Below are 16,263 nucleotides of genomic sequence, written 5' to 3' on the forward strand. Positions count from 1 at the left end.
GTGAGGGGTTTCTTAACAACAATATTTTGTCGTTAATGCCGATTGATCAGGAATACGGGTAACATCCCTGACCTGCACCTGCTTGAGGTCTTAACCTTATTATATGACACCACGCAAACCTTCATCACTCATTATGTGTTCCAATACTGAGGCCCTTTTTTAATTTAAAATAACCCTCATTCTCATCCCAACGCAAATTACAATGCATTTCTTCCAGTGGCAACACAAGACAGGGAAGCCCCCTACTCTTGCCAAGTCTTACTTCCATGCCCCGGATTACACCAAGTGAGAAGAGCAACCAATCCCACTATTTTACCCTCTAAAGGGGCTTCGGGGCTTGTTTCAATATCAACTCAGCTGTTTTCGATGCCTACAATAATGGTGCCCTCGACACACAGTTTGTAGTTTCTGTAAATGCAATACTTTGGTCTATACATTACAGGTTGCTATTCTCGTCAGTTCTATTGTTTATTTTTGTCTCACATGGACAGATAAAGCCTCCTTCCCTGAGATGCTTTTAAGGATCTACTATAGACACGTGGTGGAATGCTCACACACCACCTGGATGCCCAACAATCACATAGAGATACAGGGCAAGTAAGAAGACTTGGCAGCAGGCACATGTTTTAAACTGCTGGTACAGCTGAGGCAGAGGCAGTCAGTGCCAGGCTCAGCGCCAACAAAAGGCGCCCCCAGGCTTGCCCCATGCTGGGCAAGAAACATAAAGGTGAAAACATGCAGCGTGAAACCGACCAGACTGACACAGAATGCAGAAACCAAGCAATGGGGACAGTGACCTCCAGTTATTCATTCTGATTACAACTCAACTCTTAAAATACATTAATATATTTTGGAAACATTTAATTTCAATTAGCTAGAGTTTTTATAATAACGTTCTTGATCAAAAACGTACATCTAATCAACAAAATGTCTTGCAGAAAATTTTAACTTCTTTTAAATTACTTCAGCAGAAAATGTGTCTTGGGTAACTGGCCTACAGATCAATCGGCGGTGAATGCATGTAAAAAAACACATGAAAGGCCTGTATTGCTGTGGCGACTGATTTTATATTCAGTGGGCTTTTCTGGAAATCCAATCTTTAAGTCAGCCACCTTGTGAGCCCAGGCTGTAAATGCCCACAGCAGTGTAGTGCACTTCTAGACTGACAAAAAACTGAACACACATGACCAGAGATGCACCGAGCTATATCAAAGATGGAAGGATGGCATCTCTGATATGCCAAAAAGCTGAACACTCATGTGACAGACTCTGACTGCCCCAGCCTTACAGGCGTTTTAGAGGCACTGCCTGGCTAGAAATCAGCTGTTTCCCTGTAGACCACAGCACATCCGATGACAGGCTGTTCATGCTCGAACTGTAGAGAAATGTACTTCAAAGCAAAATGAAATCCAACAAAGTGACATAGTGGGTAGATGAGGGCATACCAAAACTTTGCACATAAAAATGTAAGGCAAAACAGTGACTAGTTGTATGAAGCTAGCAGCCCTACTAATGCTCTCTGCTCCAATTAACATGGTAAATCAAGTGTCCGTTTATTTTTCAAATTATTTTAACCTGCAGTTATCAATAACTACTTTATTAACCACTATCATTGGGTTCCTGAGCAGCATGCTGTTCAGCATAAAGTACTTTAATGCCTCATCGGGGGTAGTAAGAGCTGTATAAATGCAGTTGCTGTACAATAAAAACAGTTCTGTTGTGTGCAGATGGGTTGGGGCGGTGTGAAATGGGATTTGAAATTCCTAGACCTTTCTTGTGATATAGAAAAAAAGAAAAAACATGGCAAATTATGCTTTACAGCAAGGCTCTTTATTAATGTTGAGTTACGCAAACCTAACACACTCATTCTATATTTACTTCTGTTTCCAAAGATACCCGCCCTGGCTCCTCCCCCAACACCGGTTACCATCAGACGCAGTTACGGTTGGTAAATGTGGCTTAGTTCTCAGCACAAAATACCAAAAATTTTGGGGCGTATGTTCAAGAACTTAACGCCGCTGTAGCAAACGTTTTTTGTCATTATGGTGGCTTTTTTTTCATCGCCGTATTTACAAGTTGCCGCTAACTACACTTTTCTGGTGTAAACGTGAATTTTTTTGTTCGCCACTTCAGGAGTGTCCGAGAGGCAGGGTCCTTGGTGCTATGCGTGGTACAGTTCAGAAGTACGCAGACGGGCTTGCCTTCGGCGCACCAGTGGCACGCCCGCTGTGCATGGCTGCACAGGGTCCACCATTAAGTAGTGCTGCAGAGGGGCGGGACAGCTGGGAGGCAGGAAAAACAGGAAGGGACACTAGAGTGGTGGGGACGCGGGGATCGCAGCGGCAACAAGGGAGAGGATAGGGAAAGAGGAACTGCAAATAAACACAGGAAATCGAAGCCAAACAAAGCAACGATAAAGAAAGATAAAGGTAGAAAAGCAACGGTGAAGAGCAGAAAAATTAACAGGAACAGCACAAAAGAGGGACAGGAGGGCAGTCAAGCTGCAGAGCAGTGACACTATACCACTGGACTACCAGAGATGAGGCGCAGGTCAGAGGCTGCGGGTGGAGGAGGGACTCGAACACCTGACCTCTGGATCAGAGGAACCAGCAGCAGCAGAGGGGGACAGCAGCAGCACAACCAGATGGCGCAGCACTGTGGGAAGAAGAAGTCCACTAAGTATTAGTCCCCCATACACCCAAAAGCAAACTAACAGGGGCAAGGAAAGGCAAGACCACCTGGTTGCCTCTTCCGATCTAACAATGGCAACCAGATTCTGTGTTCCCTAGTGAGTAACATTGGCTCAAGCTGCATACCCACGGGCCTGGGCCAGAACCAGCCTATGCCCCTGGCACCCACTGTCTCCAAAGGCCGATTGCAGCGACTTGAGCCAGTTAGTGGAGTCCCTCACCAGTCCTGTGCGGTGCCATCATGATGTAGGTCAGCTGCAGTGCAAGGATTGCTCAGGGTGCGGTGTGCATCACCCACAGGCGCTGGGCCTGCGCCCGACTTGCCCCCAGGGCTCAATGCGCTGCACTCTCTCCTAATCTGTTACTCAACCAGCAAGAGCCTCAGCCAGGTGGGATTTCACAAGCCTGGGTATAGCAGTCACTGCCAAGTCCACTGCGGAACCTCTTGATGAAGGTGATGCAACAGGGCCCCCTTAGGCGTGAAGTTGCAGCGCTCCCGCCACACAAGTTTGGTGCAGCTCAGGGGCCTCACCCGCCACAGCATCCGGCCAGCGCAACATCCTCCAGCCTGTGATGCAGAGAGGCGCGTCTCACCATTGGTAATCTCCTCTGTGCACCCCTGTGTAGTGGTGGCGCCTGGTATGGGATGCAGACCTCGCTACGTTGGTGCGCGGGAGCGCCTCTACTGTTCACAGCTCCATGATGCGCCAGGCGGTCTTCTCACACAGGTTAGCAATGTGTCTCCATGCGACCTGCCAGACTTCACCACCAGGTAAGGGCAATCGCCGGCACCTCAATGTCTACCTCCACGGCCCAGCAACTCCACAGCACCTCTGCCTCCCACTCTGGATCACAGACACAGGCGCAGTGAGGCCTCTGGGCCCCGGAGAGTGTCCCCACTTTCAAGGTTTTGGCTGCCATGGCGCTACTAGAAGGACGCTATGAAAGGTGATGCATCACTGGTTTTTCCCAGCGATGCGGTTCGTTTCATAACTGTAGCCCTGAATCTGCATTTCCTCTTCCTCTGGGACTCTGACTGGTCCTCCTGGCTGTTGGGGGAGCTTGAGGGAGTTGTTGATTTGTGCTGCACTTGTCCCTGGATGCGCCATTCTGCATTCTATTGGTTTTATTTCCTATTTTTCATTGGAGGTGGACTTTTAGGCTATTTTTACCTTTAGAGGCAAAAAAAGTCACGTTGGGCTGACTAACTTGAGTTTTTTGCAGCTAATGGGCCTTTCTTTTTAAAAAAAATATTTTTATTTACTAAGTTTTTTCCCGCTTTTACATACAGGGCACGGCAATATATTACATATAACAAGACATATCAAAAAAGAAAAGTACAGTATTTTTAAGTCCAGGCAGGGTTCCCTTTTCTTCCCCTTCCTTCCCTTTCCCCTTTTTTTCTTTTTTCCCTTTTTTCCCACCAGCTAGGCAGGTATCAAAGAACATAAACATAGATTGAACAGTCCAATTCACATAAAAAAAGAGAAAAAAAAGAAAGAAAAAAAATATATATATATATTGTTCAACCCTTTCAATCCGTACTCTCTTCTTTCCAGCGAGTAATAGGATCCCAAATCTGTTTACCAATTTTCCTTCCCTTTTCCCCTTCCTTGCATAGATCTCAATCTCCAAATTATATATTGTTAATAATTTAGCCAGCCATTGATGGAATATCGGTGGCGTAGAGTCCAGCCAAGCAGAGGCAATGCAGAGTCTCAAAACTGACATAGCTAAAAATAGAAAATATTCCCCTCCACCCTGCTGTTGTCCCTCCTCCTCTTTTACCCCCAAAAGAATTATTGAGGGAGTTAGGGGAATATCTATTCCCACTACTCGGTTTATGAAACCCTCGATGTCTTTTGTGAGTAACTGCAGGTGAGGACATGTTGCAAATACATGTATTAAGTCTGCTTCTGAGTTTCCACATCTAAAACATGTGGTTCCTGCTGTGCCACCCCATTGAGCTATCTTTGCAGGCGTGTGGTAAAGATGATATAGTGTTTTATAGTGTTGTGCCTGAAGAGGCGCTGAGCACAGCAGTGCATACCCCATTTCTAATGACATATAAAAACTTTCCTCACTAACTTCCAAGCTGCTTTTCCATTTATTTGCCCATTTTTCGATATCATCCTCCTTTGAAATCAATAACTCAGCATAGAATCTCTTTATGGTGCAATCCTCCCCTGCTTGAATCACTTCCATAATTGTATTTTTACTGAATCCTGACGGGCCACCTTTTTTATTATATAGAAAACTCCTTATTTGTAAGTACTTAAAAAATTGTCTTTTGTCTAGAGCATACTTGGCCTGCAATTCAGAAAACTGGTAAACTCCTTGCTGTCCCAGAATATCTCCTATCCTTCTAACTCCTTTTCTTTCCCATTCTGCGAGTATGGACCCAGAAACAACTTCCGCAGGCAAATTTGGGTTTCCTTTCAGTCTGGTGTATGCATTATACCGCCCCAGCCCAAATCTTTTAGTGAAAGCTTTCCAAACAGTATGAGCCGCCAGGAGTGTTTTAAACCATGTCCTTTTATAGTAGCTGGGTTCGGTATATTTTAAGAACACATTCTCCGCTTCTAACCCCAATAGCAAGCCATAAATTGCCAATGATCCCAACTCGTTCCATCCTTCACATTCTCCCCCTCCCACCAAGCCAATCATATTTTGCAAAACTGCTGCCCAATAGTAAAGCTTTAAATCTGGCAGTGCCCACCCACCCCTCTCCCGTGGAAGTGTCATAAACCTATGTGCTCTCCTGGTTTTCCCCTTTGCCCATATAAATCTATTAATCATATCTTCTATCTTCTTGAACAGCTTGGCCTCAAATAATAAAGGTATTGCTCTAAAAAAATAAAGAAACTTAGGTAGAACCAGCATCTTTACTACAATTGTTCGTCCCACAATTGATAGGTGTAAGTTGTCTAATCTATCCAAATCCTTCCGTACTTTATTAATTAAGGGTGTTATATTTGTTTCCAGCTTGAGTGACTCGACTGTCTGTGCAGGTAGTATAGTGATTTTTAATTATCAGGGTCTTAGTGGTATTAAGTTTATAGCCCGAGATTTCTCCAAACTTCAAAGCTTCAATTTCCACTTGGGTGATAGCCTCCGTTGGAGTTGGTGTAATTACTGCAACATCATCGGCGTACGCTAATATTTTACAATGACCAATTCGTGTAGGTAGTGATTTTATTAGATCGCACATCTCTATTCTCCGAATTAGTGGGTCCATGTACATTGCAAATAGCAATGGGGAGCAGGGACAACCTTGCCTCGTGCCTCTCCTTATCCCAAATTGTGTTGTACTCCCCGCATTCACTCGCACAGAGGCCACAGGGTCTACATACAACGCCTGGATTGCTTTGATAATTTTTTTTTTGACTCCTGATCTTTCCAAGGTATGCCACGGGTAGTCCCAGGAGACCCGATCGAATGCCTTTTCTGCATCTAGTAACATGATCGCCATCGGGTCCCCTGAGACTGCTGCAGCATCAAATAATGTTATTACCTTGCGGGTGTGATGAGTGGTGCCCCTTCCAGGTATAAAGCCGTGCTGGTTCTTACTCACCACCCTATCTATTATCTTCGCATATCTTGTTGCTAATACTTTAGAAAATATTTTAGTATCCGTATTCATCAACGTGATGGGCCTATAGGACCCAGGTTCTTCCGAGGGCTTCCCTTTTTTTAAAAATTATCACTATTTCAGCCCCTCCCCATGTCCCAGGTATTGATTCACCTATTTGCGCATGTTGCATTGTCCTGATTATATCAACTTCTAGGATATCCCAAAATATTTTATAGAACTCTATTGGGATCTGATCCGGCCCTGCAGCTTTTCCAGAGGGGAGATTCGATATAGCATTTTTTATTTCTTCCCCCTGAAAAGCCTCTTCTAAACTATCAGCCTCCTCATCCGTAAATCTAGTCACCGGAATTTCCTGTAAATAATGTCTAATTTTACTGATATCACCCCTTGTCGGTTCCTCATATAACCTCTCATAAAAATCTCTGAAAACTTCCCTTATTTCCTCTGACTCTGTAGGAATCCTACCAAGGGTATCCCTGATCTCCCTCACAGTACCTAGTGCTTCTTGCTGCCTTGTTCGAACAGCTAAAGTTCTTCCCCCTGCTTCACTAAATTCGTGACATTTTTCTCTTTTTGTTATATATAGTTTTGCAGCCTTTCTGGCAATGTCTCCCTCAGCGTCCCCTTTCACTTTTAAAAGTTCCAAGATTACATTATCTAATGGGGTTCCGCTCATAATGCACTCCTCTAGTTTCTCTTCAGCCTTGAGTACTGCCCCAGCAAGTTCCATATTTCTCATCTGCTCCTGTTTTCGCTTGTAAGAATTAAAGCTCAGAGTCTCCCCCCAGACCCCCGCTTTAAAGGCGTCCCAAACTACCCCTACAGTAGAGCTATCTCTGTTATTCTCAAAGAATTCTTTAATCCATACTTTCATATGATCCACATATTTTTCCTCCAGCAATAATCCCCTTTCAAAAGTCCACTGTCTTTGCTGTCTGGTGTTTACCGGCTTTGTTAATGTAAGGATTAGGGGATTATGATCGCTTAGGATCCGTGGGAGTCTTTCTATCCTTGATTCCGATAATAGTGCATTCGAGACAAAGAAATAATCCAATCTTACACAGATTTTGTGTGGGGCCGAGTAATATGTAAAACCCTTATTTCCTACCCTTCTTTTCCCCCAAACATCAGATAAAGCATTATTTACCACTAATCCCTGTAGGGCATGACAAACGCGTCTTTTTCTACCAGAATATTTACCAAATGAACCTAAGCCTAGACCGTCAGCACCGTTGATATTCAGATCCCCTGCCATTATAATTCTGGGAGCCCAAGTAGCTAATTCCACATCTAAAAATTGAAAAATCTCCGGATCATCCTCGGTTGACCCGTATACACTTATCAATGTAGTCCACTCCCCATCTATCATACATTCAACCATTGCCCCATTGCCCATCTCCCCCATTGGTCTTGGGCCTTTTTTCTCAAAAGTAAATTTTTATTCCTGGATAGTATAGCTACCCCCCTTTTTTTAACGCTTTGCTGTGAAGTTACTAGTACCTGAAAGCCCAGTTGCTTCAAATAAAATTCTTGCGAGGCCATAACATGTGTTTCCTGTAACAAAATAAAATCCACATTCATTTGCCTTAATAACACTGAAGCCTTTAGCCTTTTCTGAGCATCATTCAACCCGCACACATTCCATGTTACATATCTAGTCCCCATGAGTAGTTCATTATTTTACTGTTATGTGTACTCGTATACTTATACAGTTTGTTTCTTTTTTCAATATTTCCCCTTTTCTCACATCTGTCCCCCTCACCAAGTATACTTTTCCTTCCTTTCAGCCCCAGATCTCTTATCTTGTCTCCTCTTTCTCCCGCCTCTACCCCTGCTTCTGTAAGTGATTCTGTCTTTTGTTGCCGTGCCGTGCCCTGTCCCCTCCCTCCCCCCCAGACTCCTGCCCTCCCTCCCACCCCTACTGGCAAACAGGTCAATGTTGACCTATGTCTGACAGCCGAACCCCCCCAGGGAGCCTCTCCACTCCTACTCTCCCGAAATCTCAATATCCTTTTATTGAACCTGCATCGCCGGGGTTATTTATCCATGCTGCTCCCTCCCTCACTTACTTTTACTTCTTTCATTTCATTTTTTCTTTTTTTGTGTCACATAAGCGGTTTGCCTTATAGCTGCAACCCTATCATTTTGCGCTTTCCCATCTCTTTGTGCCTTCCCTTCTTTTAGGTAAGTCAGGTATTCCTGTGCCACTATTTCCGAAAAAAAGACCCTAAATTGGCCGTTAAAGCCAACTTTGAGTCGACAGGGGAACATCAGATATACCTCACATCCCACATTCTGAAAGGGTGTTATTAACTGCCTCATGCGCCACCTTCTCTCCACAGTAGTGTGGCAAAAGTCTGGGCGAGCGAAAAAAGTTATGTCCTTATATGAACGCTTAGCCACTGGCTTTGCTTTTCTGATTACTTCCTCTCTCAGCAAAAAATTTCCCACGTATACTAGAATGGCCCTTGGTTTCAAGCTTGTGGTTTTTTTTTGCGTCAAAGGAAACCTGTGTGCACGCTGAACGTCCTTGTCCCAGTCCCACTTATCCATCTCTGGGAAAGCTTCTTTCAACAATTCTACAGTAAAGGCACGTCCATCCGCCCCCTCCTTCCCTTCCTCAATCCCAAGCAGTCTTATGTTATTGCGCCTCTGTCTGTTCTCGAAATCTTCGAGCTTCCACAAGACATCTGATGATACTCTTTCTTGCTCTTCTCTGTACTCCTGTAGTTTCACAACTTCATCCTCTACTTTGCCTGTCCTCTCCTCCATTTCCCCCAGTCGGCCAGCCATTTCCGCATACATTTTATCAACCTTGCGAAGAGACCCTTGTATTTTTTTATTTGCATGCTTAGCTCTTTGACTCTCCTGCCGAGCCTCCCCCTGAATCTGCTTTAGGGTTGAAAGCAAGAGATCAAAGCTTGCTGCGTAGCCTTTCTCCTGTGTCTGAACCTGGGTCTGGGCCTGCAAATTATTTGGTTGTTCTGAGCCACCAGCTGCGCCCTCCTGGTACAACTTTGAGGTGGCTGCATAATCCCAATCCAGTTTTTTAGCCACACCTGATTGTATTACGCTCCCCCGTTTCTTTGCTCTTCTGCGAGTCCTTCCCTTGGTTCCCTTGGTTCTACTTGGCTTAGAGACTAAATTTCGTTTTAATACAGTATTATGCTCTGACTCTGACTCAGTATCTTGCTCTGAAGTATCTATCTGTGATACCTCCAAGTCACTTTCCGTGGATGATGATGTATCATCTAAGTTAGTGGATAAATTATGGCTTGAGTCTGACTCTTCAGTCTCGACCTCTTCCTCATTATCCTCCTTGTCATCATCATTCCCTGTAAAAAAACAGTCATCGCTGGGCGAGCCAGTAGCTGCAGCTGCAGGGAGGTAATCAGTTCTATTGTTAGCACTCTCCTTATCCACTCCCTCGGTCCTTGCTTGAGAGCCATCCGGAACTCCCTCAGAGATATTATTATTATTAATGCCTTGTTTAGCCTTGTTGATTTTGTGTGCTGAAATGTCTGAGATGTCTGCGGGGTTATCTCCTGAGATAACTGTGGTAGACGTGCTTATTATCTCCTGATTACTAGTAGATTGCTCTTAATCACTTGTCTACCCCCCTCTTGCTCCTTACCCGCTTGAGCTAGGATCTTAGGCGTAGGCAGAGGTATAGCCTCTGTGAGGGCCTCTCTCATGGCGGTATTATCATGTAGCTCCGTTTCATCCATTACCTCTCTTATACCTCCCTGCGCTGTACTTGTCTTTGTTAGAATGTGTTCCAGATCTGTCGCCGCTTCTGAGAAATCCTTTCTACTGTAATCTTCCCCATGCACTATAGCAGCAGCTCCGTTCTCGAGTTCCAGGGCTGACTCCTTGCCTGCAATCGACCCTCGCCGTGAGCCGCTGGTGACCCCCGCCATATCATATCGATCATCCCGTTCTCGTTCTTCCCTCTGACTCACCGCAGCTGTCTCTCCGGATTGCTCCACACTCCTTGCTTCATTGACGTCATCCTCCGGGCCCATCGCAGCCTCTGAACGGTCAGCCTCGATTACATCTTTCAATCCGGTTAGCTGCTCTGTAACACCGTCCGACCCATCGCAGCCATTCAATCCGTCAGCGTTCACGGGTGTGTTCTCAGCTCTCAACACCGGGAATGACTCAAACAGTGTCGGCTGTCGCAAGGTAGCTTCCCTTGAAGATTCAGAGCCGGCATCTGTACTCTTTGTAAGCCCTTTTTTGATTATTTCTTTCTTTTTCCTCTTTTCAGTATCTTTGTCCTGCTTTCTCTTCTCTGTAGCAGTTAGTTTCCCTTCTTTGCGGATCCTGGCAGCCTCCCTCCGCAATTGGGCTCTATGTCGTGCCTTCGCCCTAGCATTTACTGGCGGGTTCTCAGCGTCGCTTGTTTGTGAATCCTCGTCTTCTCTCCCAGCCTTATCCTTGACTGTCTTCATTACTTTTGGAGCCATGAGTCGCTCCCCAGTGCGCCAAGTATTCTGGAATCGCCGTAGCGCCTCTTCAATCGCTGCTCCAACTGACTGCCACAAGGTATATGGCTCTCTCTCGAAGCTTACAAATGTCTGTATAATGGGCCACTCCGCAAAGTCAAACCAACTGGCCAAGTCCTTAAGCATCCTGCTATGTAGTGCCTCGGCACTTTTAACCAACTTAGCCAGTTTAACCAGTTTAGCCACAGCTATCCACAACTATCCATTAATTCCGCAATTTTATCACATGGAGCGCAGCATAGCTTCATCAAAGTCAAGTTCCCAGCGTTTCACCTCGGGAGAGTAATCGGGAGCTGCTGCCTCCTACGGTCTGTCGGCGGCCATCTTGCCTCGGGTCTCGCTAGTGCTAATGGGCCTATCTTCACTTTTCTCTTGCTAACGTCAAGATTTGTGTCGCCTTGACGCTAGTGTTAGTGGCAGTTTTCACCGCAGCTAGCTGTTACTATCGCCATGAAGCGGCGTATTGTAAATACATCGCTAACAGGGTGATAGTTTTTGGTGATAGGCCCTGTTAAGAAAACTGCAGCTAACTAACGCTAATGCTAGTTAGCAGCAGTTCTTGTACATATACCCTTTGGTTTTCTTGATTTTCAGTTGATGGCTTGATCTACCACCCTCGCTTACGCCATTCGGGCAGGGCGCCTGGTATTGGCTCTGGCCTTCTGCAGGCTTCTCGCACAGGTTCACGTTTAAGCGAGGGACCAGTTACAGACAAGTCCTCACAGAGTCCTCCTATCCAAATGAAGTATCATCACTTACCGTTCCCCAGCATGTACATCTCCCCTCGCTTGCAGTCAGCATCCGAGCTGCAGTTGGCATTCTCCACTCTGCTGCTCTGAAAGAGACAGAGGGCAAGGGCGTGGGACAGGGGGAGCCATGGGGGAGACGGGAGAGAGTCATCAGGGAAAGTGGTCAAGAAGAAAGCAGTAAATGAGGGTTATATTAAAGATGGACTTAGAATGAGAGCATAAGAGTGGGGAGCAAAGAGGAATATTGAAAAGAAGAGGGAGGTTTTATGTGGGAAGTATAAAGACAGACCCGGAGGAAATGCGGTATGTGAGATAATGGGACAGACAGCAGGGAAAGAACAGACGTGGAGTGAGGTGTGGAGACAAACAACCATGAAGAGTGAAGGGGAGAAGAAGGAAAATAGAAAGGCACAAAAAATGAGAGCAGAGGTATAGAAAGAGAGATGAAAGGGAAAGAAAGTAATTCAGGGGGGCAGAGGTGTAGTGGAAGCACAGAGTAAGCAGTAGAGAGACACACATATAAAGATGGATAGACGTAAAAAAAGATGAATAACACAAAGTAGAATATAGGATTAGAGAAGACAAGAAGTCCAAGTAGGAAGGGGACGGGAAGAGGGTTGGTAGGAGGGTGAGAAGGATAGGGTGTATAAGTGAGTTGGTGAGGACATGGTTTTTGGTTCTAACATCTATTCCCAACGACTGTAGTTACTTGGGGAGAATTAATTTCAAAGATCAGAGCAGACATTCTCACAGCATTGCAAACAAAGGCTCTTGCAACCAGTGCCGGCTCTCTCAGGCTACCCTGGAAAAGCCAGTTATAAAGACATTCAGACCAAACTTGAACTGCAAAGAGTTTGCACCAGTAAAAGTGAGTTTTTGCTTGGGTTATTATAAAACCTACCTTTGCAGATTTTGTTCTTGCAATTTGAAGGTCGTAGACTTCATAAAGCTTAGGGAAGAAAATCTTCAGCACTTTGCACACTTCTAATTATTATAAGCACCCGGGGATACTGTGGAAGCACCCTACTATAATTGGTAACACTGCAGATTATTTGAGCAATATTCAGTTATAATGGAAGTACTTTGGCATGTGGATGCTGCACTAGAATACAACAGCATTGGTCCGAAGCCGCTGTATTATCCGGCATAGACTTACTGGTGGATCATTAACAGGAACAATGATTGCATTATATCATGATATTGTATTTAAAACAAGAAATATTTCTCCGGGAAAGGGATTTTCCACTGGCATTTTTTCCAAGAGGCACTTATTTGAATGTGAAAAAGGCACACTAGGTTTTGACACAAATATTTAATTCAAATTGGTAGAATGTGTGTTAGAAAGCTGCTCTGTGGGGCATGTAAGCAAATCCTAATAAAGTAGTGCTTCTGGTGACCTCAATTTCAACATTCAGATCATTCCACTACATCCTCCTGAAAGAATAAATTAATATGGAATATGTATGTTAACTTTAACATGTCCAGAAACATAATGGCTTCTATCCTTAAAGCCTTTGAGTAAGATCCAGGTATCACTCAGCCACCAATCTTGCCCCCCAGTAGCCCATTCCTTAGGTCAATACTGTCCCACCTAGTGTTTCCATCCCTGCTCCCTCCTACCTCAGGGCACCTCCCCAGGGTCTGCAGTGCAGTGCTCTCCGTCCTAGTGATGATGGTGAAGATGCTGCCACCCTGCAAGGAACAGACAGAGATGTCAAGAGACACAAAAGGGAAGAGGTGGCAGATGATACAGAGATAGGGAAGGTCTAGATACACTCTGGACCAGATGGACAAGTAGAAGAAGAGCCATTGCAAGAAATACAACAAATGAGAGGGATACTCAAGGGCATGGACCAAAAGCAAGACTTAACAAATGCAAAAGAACGAAGAGCATGATTCACCCACAAAAGAAGCTAAAAGTAAGAAAGAGGTTTCCAAAAAGACAAAGTGTCCGAAAGAGAGAAAACAATTAAGTGTTTGACTGAAGCCACAACAAAAAAAGTTAGAAAGGGGGCGTACAGGGCCAGAAAGCATGAAGAAGAATGACTTCAAGAAAAGTGTGAAACAGAGAGATCGGGAGCAGAGAAGAGTGAAACCAACAGCCAGCTAGAAAGACAAATAGTGAAACTGAAAGCCAACTAGAAGAACAAATAGTGAAACAGCCAGCAAGCTAAGAACACAGTGTGAAACAGACAGAGATACTAAACAGCAAATAGTTAAACACGCCTCCAGAGGAGCAAATAGTATGGCAGAGAGAAAGAGGCAGAAGAAAAAACATAATAAAAGACCGACAACCACAGGAACAAAGTGTGAAACAGGCAGATTGATATAAGAACAAAGAGTGCAATAGACAGAGAATCAGAAGAACAAAAACAAAAATTATTTAAAAAAACAAAGGTATAAAATGAACCAGAAAGAACCACACGGTCTAAGGTTGAAACATGCATGGATCCAGGAGACAGAGTGAAAACGATCTAGAGACTACAGAACAAAAAGTGAAACAGGCAGCTAGCCATGAAGACAAAGAGTGAAATTGAGAACCAGAATAAAATGTTAATTCTGGCTATCAGTTGTTCTCCACTCCCTCTCCATCTTGCGTTCCTTCTTAGATTAGTGACTTCAAGAAGATGGAAAAGTGAGTCCTTTTGAAGCAGATACATGATGCCCACCCAATGCATCGATGAGCCTCAAGTCTCACAGCTGAAGGCTTTGCGCATTGCTCACTGAAAAGACTGACGAGCTAAAACCTCAGCGTGGTTTGCATTACCAATGTTCTCCTGAATTCACTTCAAGCCTCACCGCAGAGAATATCAGTTACTGAATTCCCAATTCCCCGGCATCACTGCCCAGGGTTACAGATATATTGATCTAATTCAATTCTGAGCTGCAGGCCTCCCCACAGAGGGTTTCAGTCAATATTCAAGTATTAGACCCCTTGATCCCACGTCTCAAAAGACTTTGCTCACTATTCAGGTATATCATCGATTATTCCAGGCCTCACAAGCTTGAGCTTTGCAATATATTGTCCCATCAAACACTGTGGAGCTAAAGGCCTCAGTGCAGAGGTCTTTGCTTATGGTTAGGGTTAGGGTACAAAACTGGCAATTCCTGCCCTCCTGACATTGAGGTCCACATGCTGTCCCCTAAATCAACACAGAGCTAGTGACCTTAAATTAATACAGCATTAGTGATCTTACCTCTGGGGGCTTCACATACTCCGCCACGTCCCACACCTTCTCTCCAATGCCGGCTACTTCTGAATGGGAGAGGCCCTTCACCTTGGTTATGATGGAGCTCTCAGGCCCAGTCTCCCGTGCTTGGTACCCTTTCTGGATGATAAACACATACCTGGAAGAAGAGGAACAGAAGAGGAAGCTGATAAGAACTGTTTTACAAAGTGAGGTAGAGGGAATACCACCATGTTCCCACAGGCACATGATTTGTGGTCACATGACAAAACCAAAATTAGAATCTAGTACTGCAGTTCCAGGATCAAACCGAGCCCATTTAAATATAGTTACAACAAAAGCTGTTTGTTGAATTTGAAGGTAGGTAATAGAAGGCTGAAAAATGTCATACTAAAGCACAATTATAAGGGGTTACCCCATTTTATGCCCCTTCCTATTTCCCCTTTCCTACCATTTCTGCAGTCTAAAAGGCTTTTATGACTGGCAAATGAGTTTAATACATTCCTAAAATCCACTTTGCAGTTGCAAACCTTGTGATTTTGCAAATAGCAGTATGGTCCAAAAGACCACAGCCAACTCTCAAACAAACAAAAAAAAAACTTTTCTTTTTAAACACAATTCTATTTCCTTTAAGGAAAACGGGCTGCATTAAAAACAAGCATTTACAATGCAACGGTTTCGCCTTTGGAAAAGTTTGAGCTATTGGCATTGTGAATGACAAACTTTTTATTTATGTGTTGGTTTTGAAAACAGATAAATAAATGGCATTGTCATTTACAATGGAAATAGCTTAATCTCTCGTAAATGCGATTTGTATTGCAACTATTTCAGTTAGCATTTTGCACTACGATGAAAACTGGCTAGAGATAGATACAAAAAACAAGTCTTAGCTAGGAGGTAATACTCACCAGACAGAGACACCCGGCACCCTGGACTACGGAAATGCACTGTATGCAGGAGCCAGAATAAAAATCACAGATAAGATGCAGCGCCTGCAAAATGCTGCAGCAAGACTGATCCTGGATATACCAAAGTTTCAGTCCGTCAGCCACAAATTAGCTTCACTTCATTGGCTTCCAGTTGCCAAAAGAGTCAAATTTAAATCATTATGTTTGACCTATAAGGCCCTTCAGGGCAAAGGACCTCTCTTCATAAAAACGCAGTTGAGGAAATATGAACCATCCAGACTACTAAGATCTGGCCAACAAAAACTGATAGCAATACCTAAGTTCAAACGAGCGAACTGGGGGGGAAGAAGTTTCTTCGTCCACGCAGCAAGGACCTGGAATCAACTTCCATTAGATATAAAAAACAGCCCATCCTTGGACTTGTTTAGAAAGCAAATTAAAACATGGTTGTTCACTGCATAAACCTAAGACCAGTTCAGGACTATGGACATATCATAGCGCCAAGACGCCTCCGGGCATTCGCGCGCTTTAGAAATAGATAAATAAAATAAAAAATAATAATAATAAAAATGACTTCACTTAAACTATCATATGTACAGCACTAAACATTGCACATCCTTTGTTG

The 16,263-nt window shown here is 44.3% G+C and overlaps 1 protein-coding gene across 1 annotated transcript in view; it reads right to left on the reverse strand.

Moving 5' to 3' along the window:
• Window positions 1-16,263, reverse strand: part of P2RX2 (purinergic receptor P2X 2) — a 185,821-nt gene that overhangs the window by 105,239 nt on the left and 64,319 nt on the right. Inside the window, exons 2-4 of the mRNA XM_078666011.1 lie at window positions 14,740-14,890; window positions 13,163-13,234; window positions 11,553-11,628 (exon numbers count right to left, since the gene is read on the reverse strand). Of these exons, the coding sequence (XP_078522137.1) occupies window positions 11,553-11,628; window positions 13,163-13,234; window positions 14,740-14,890 (299 nt within the window). The remainder of the gene's footprint in view (window positions 1-11,552; window positions 11,629-13,162; window positions 13,235-14,739; window positions 14,891-16,263) is intronic.

The sequence above is a fragment of the Lissotriton helveticus genome, chromosome 11 (genome assembly GCF_964261635.1).
Source record: "Lissotriton helveticus chromosome 11, aLisHel1.1, whole genome shotgun sequence".
In the NCBI taxonomy this organism is placed as follows: Eukaryota; Metazoa; Chordata; class Amphibia; order Caudata; family Salamandridae; genus Lissotriton; species Lissotriton helveticus.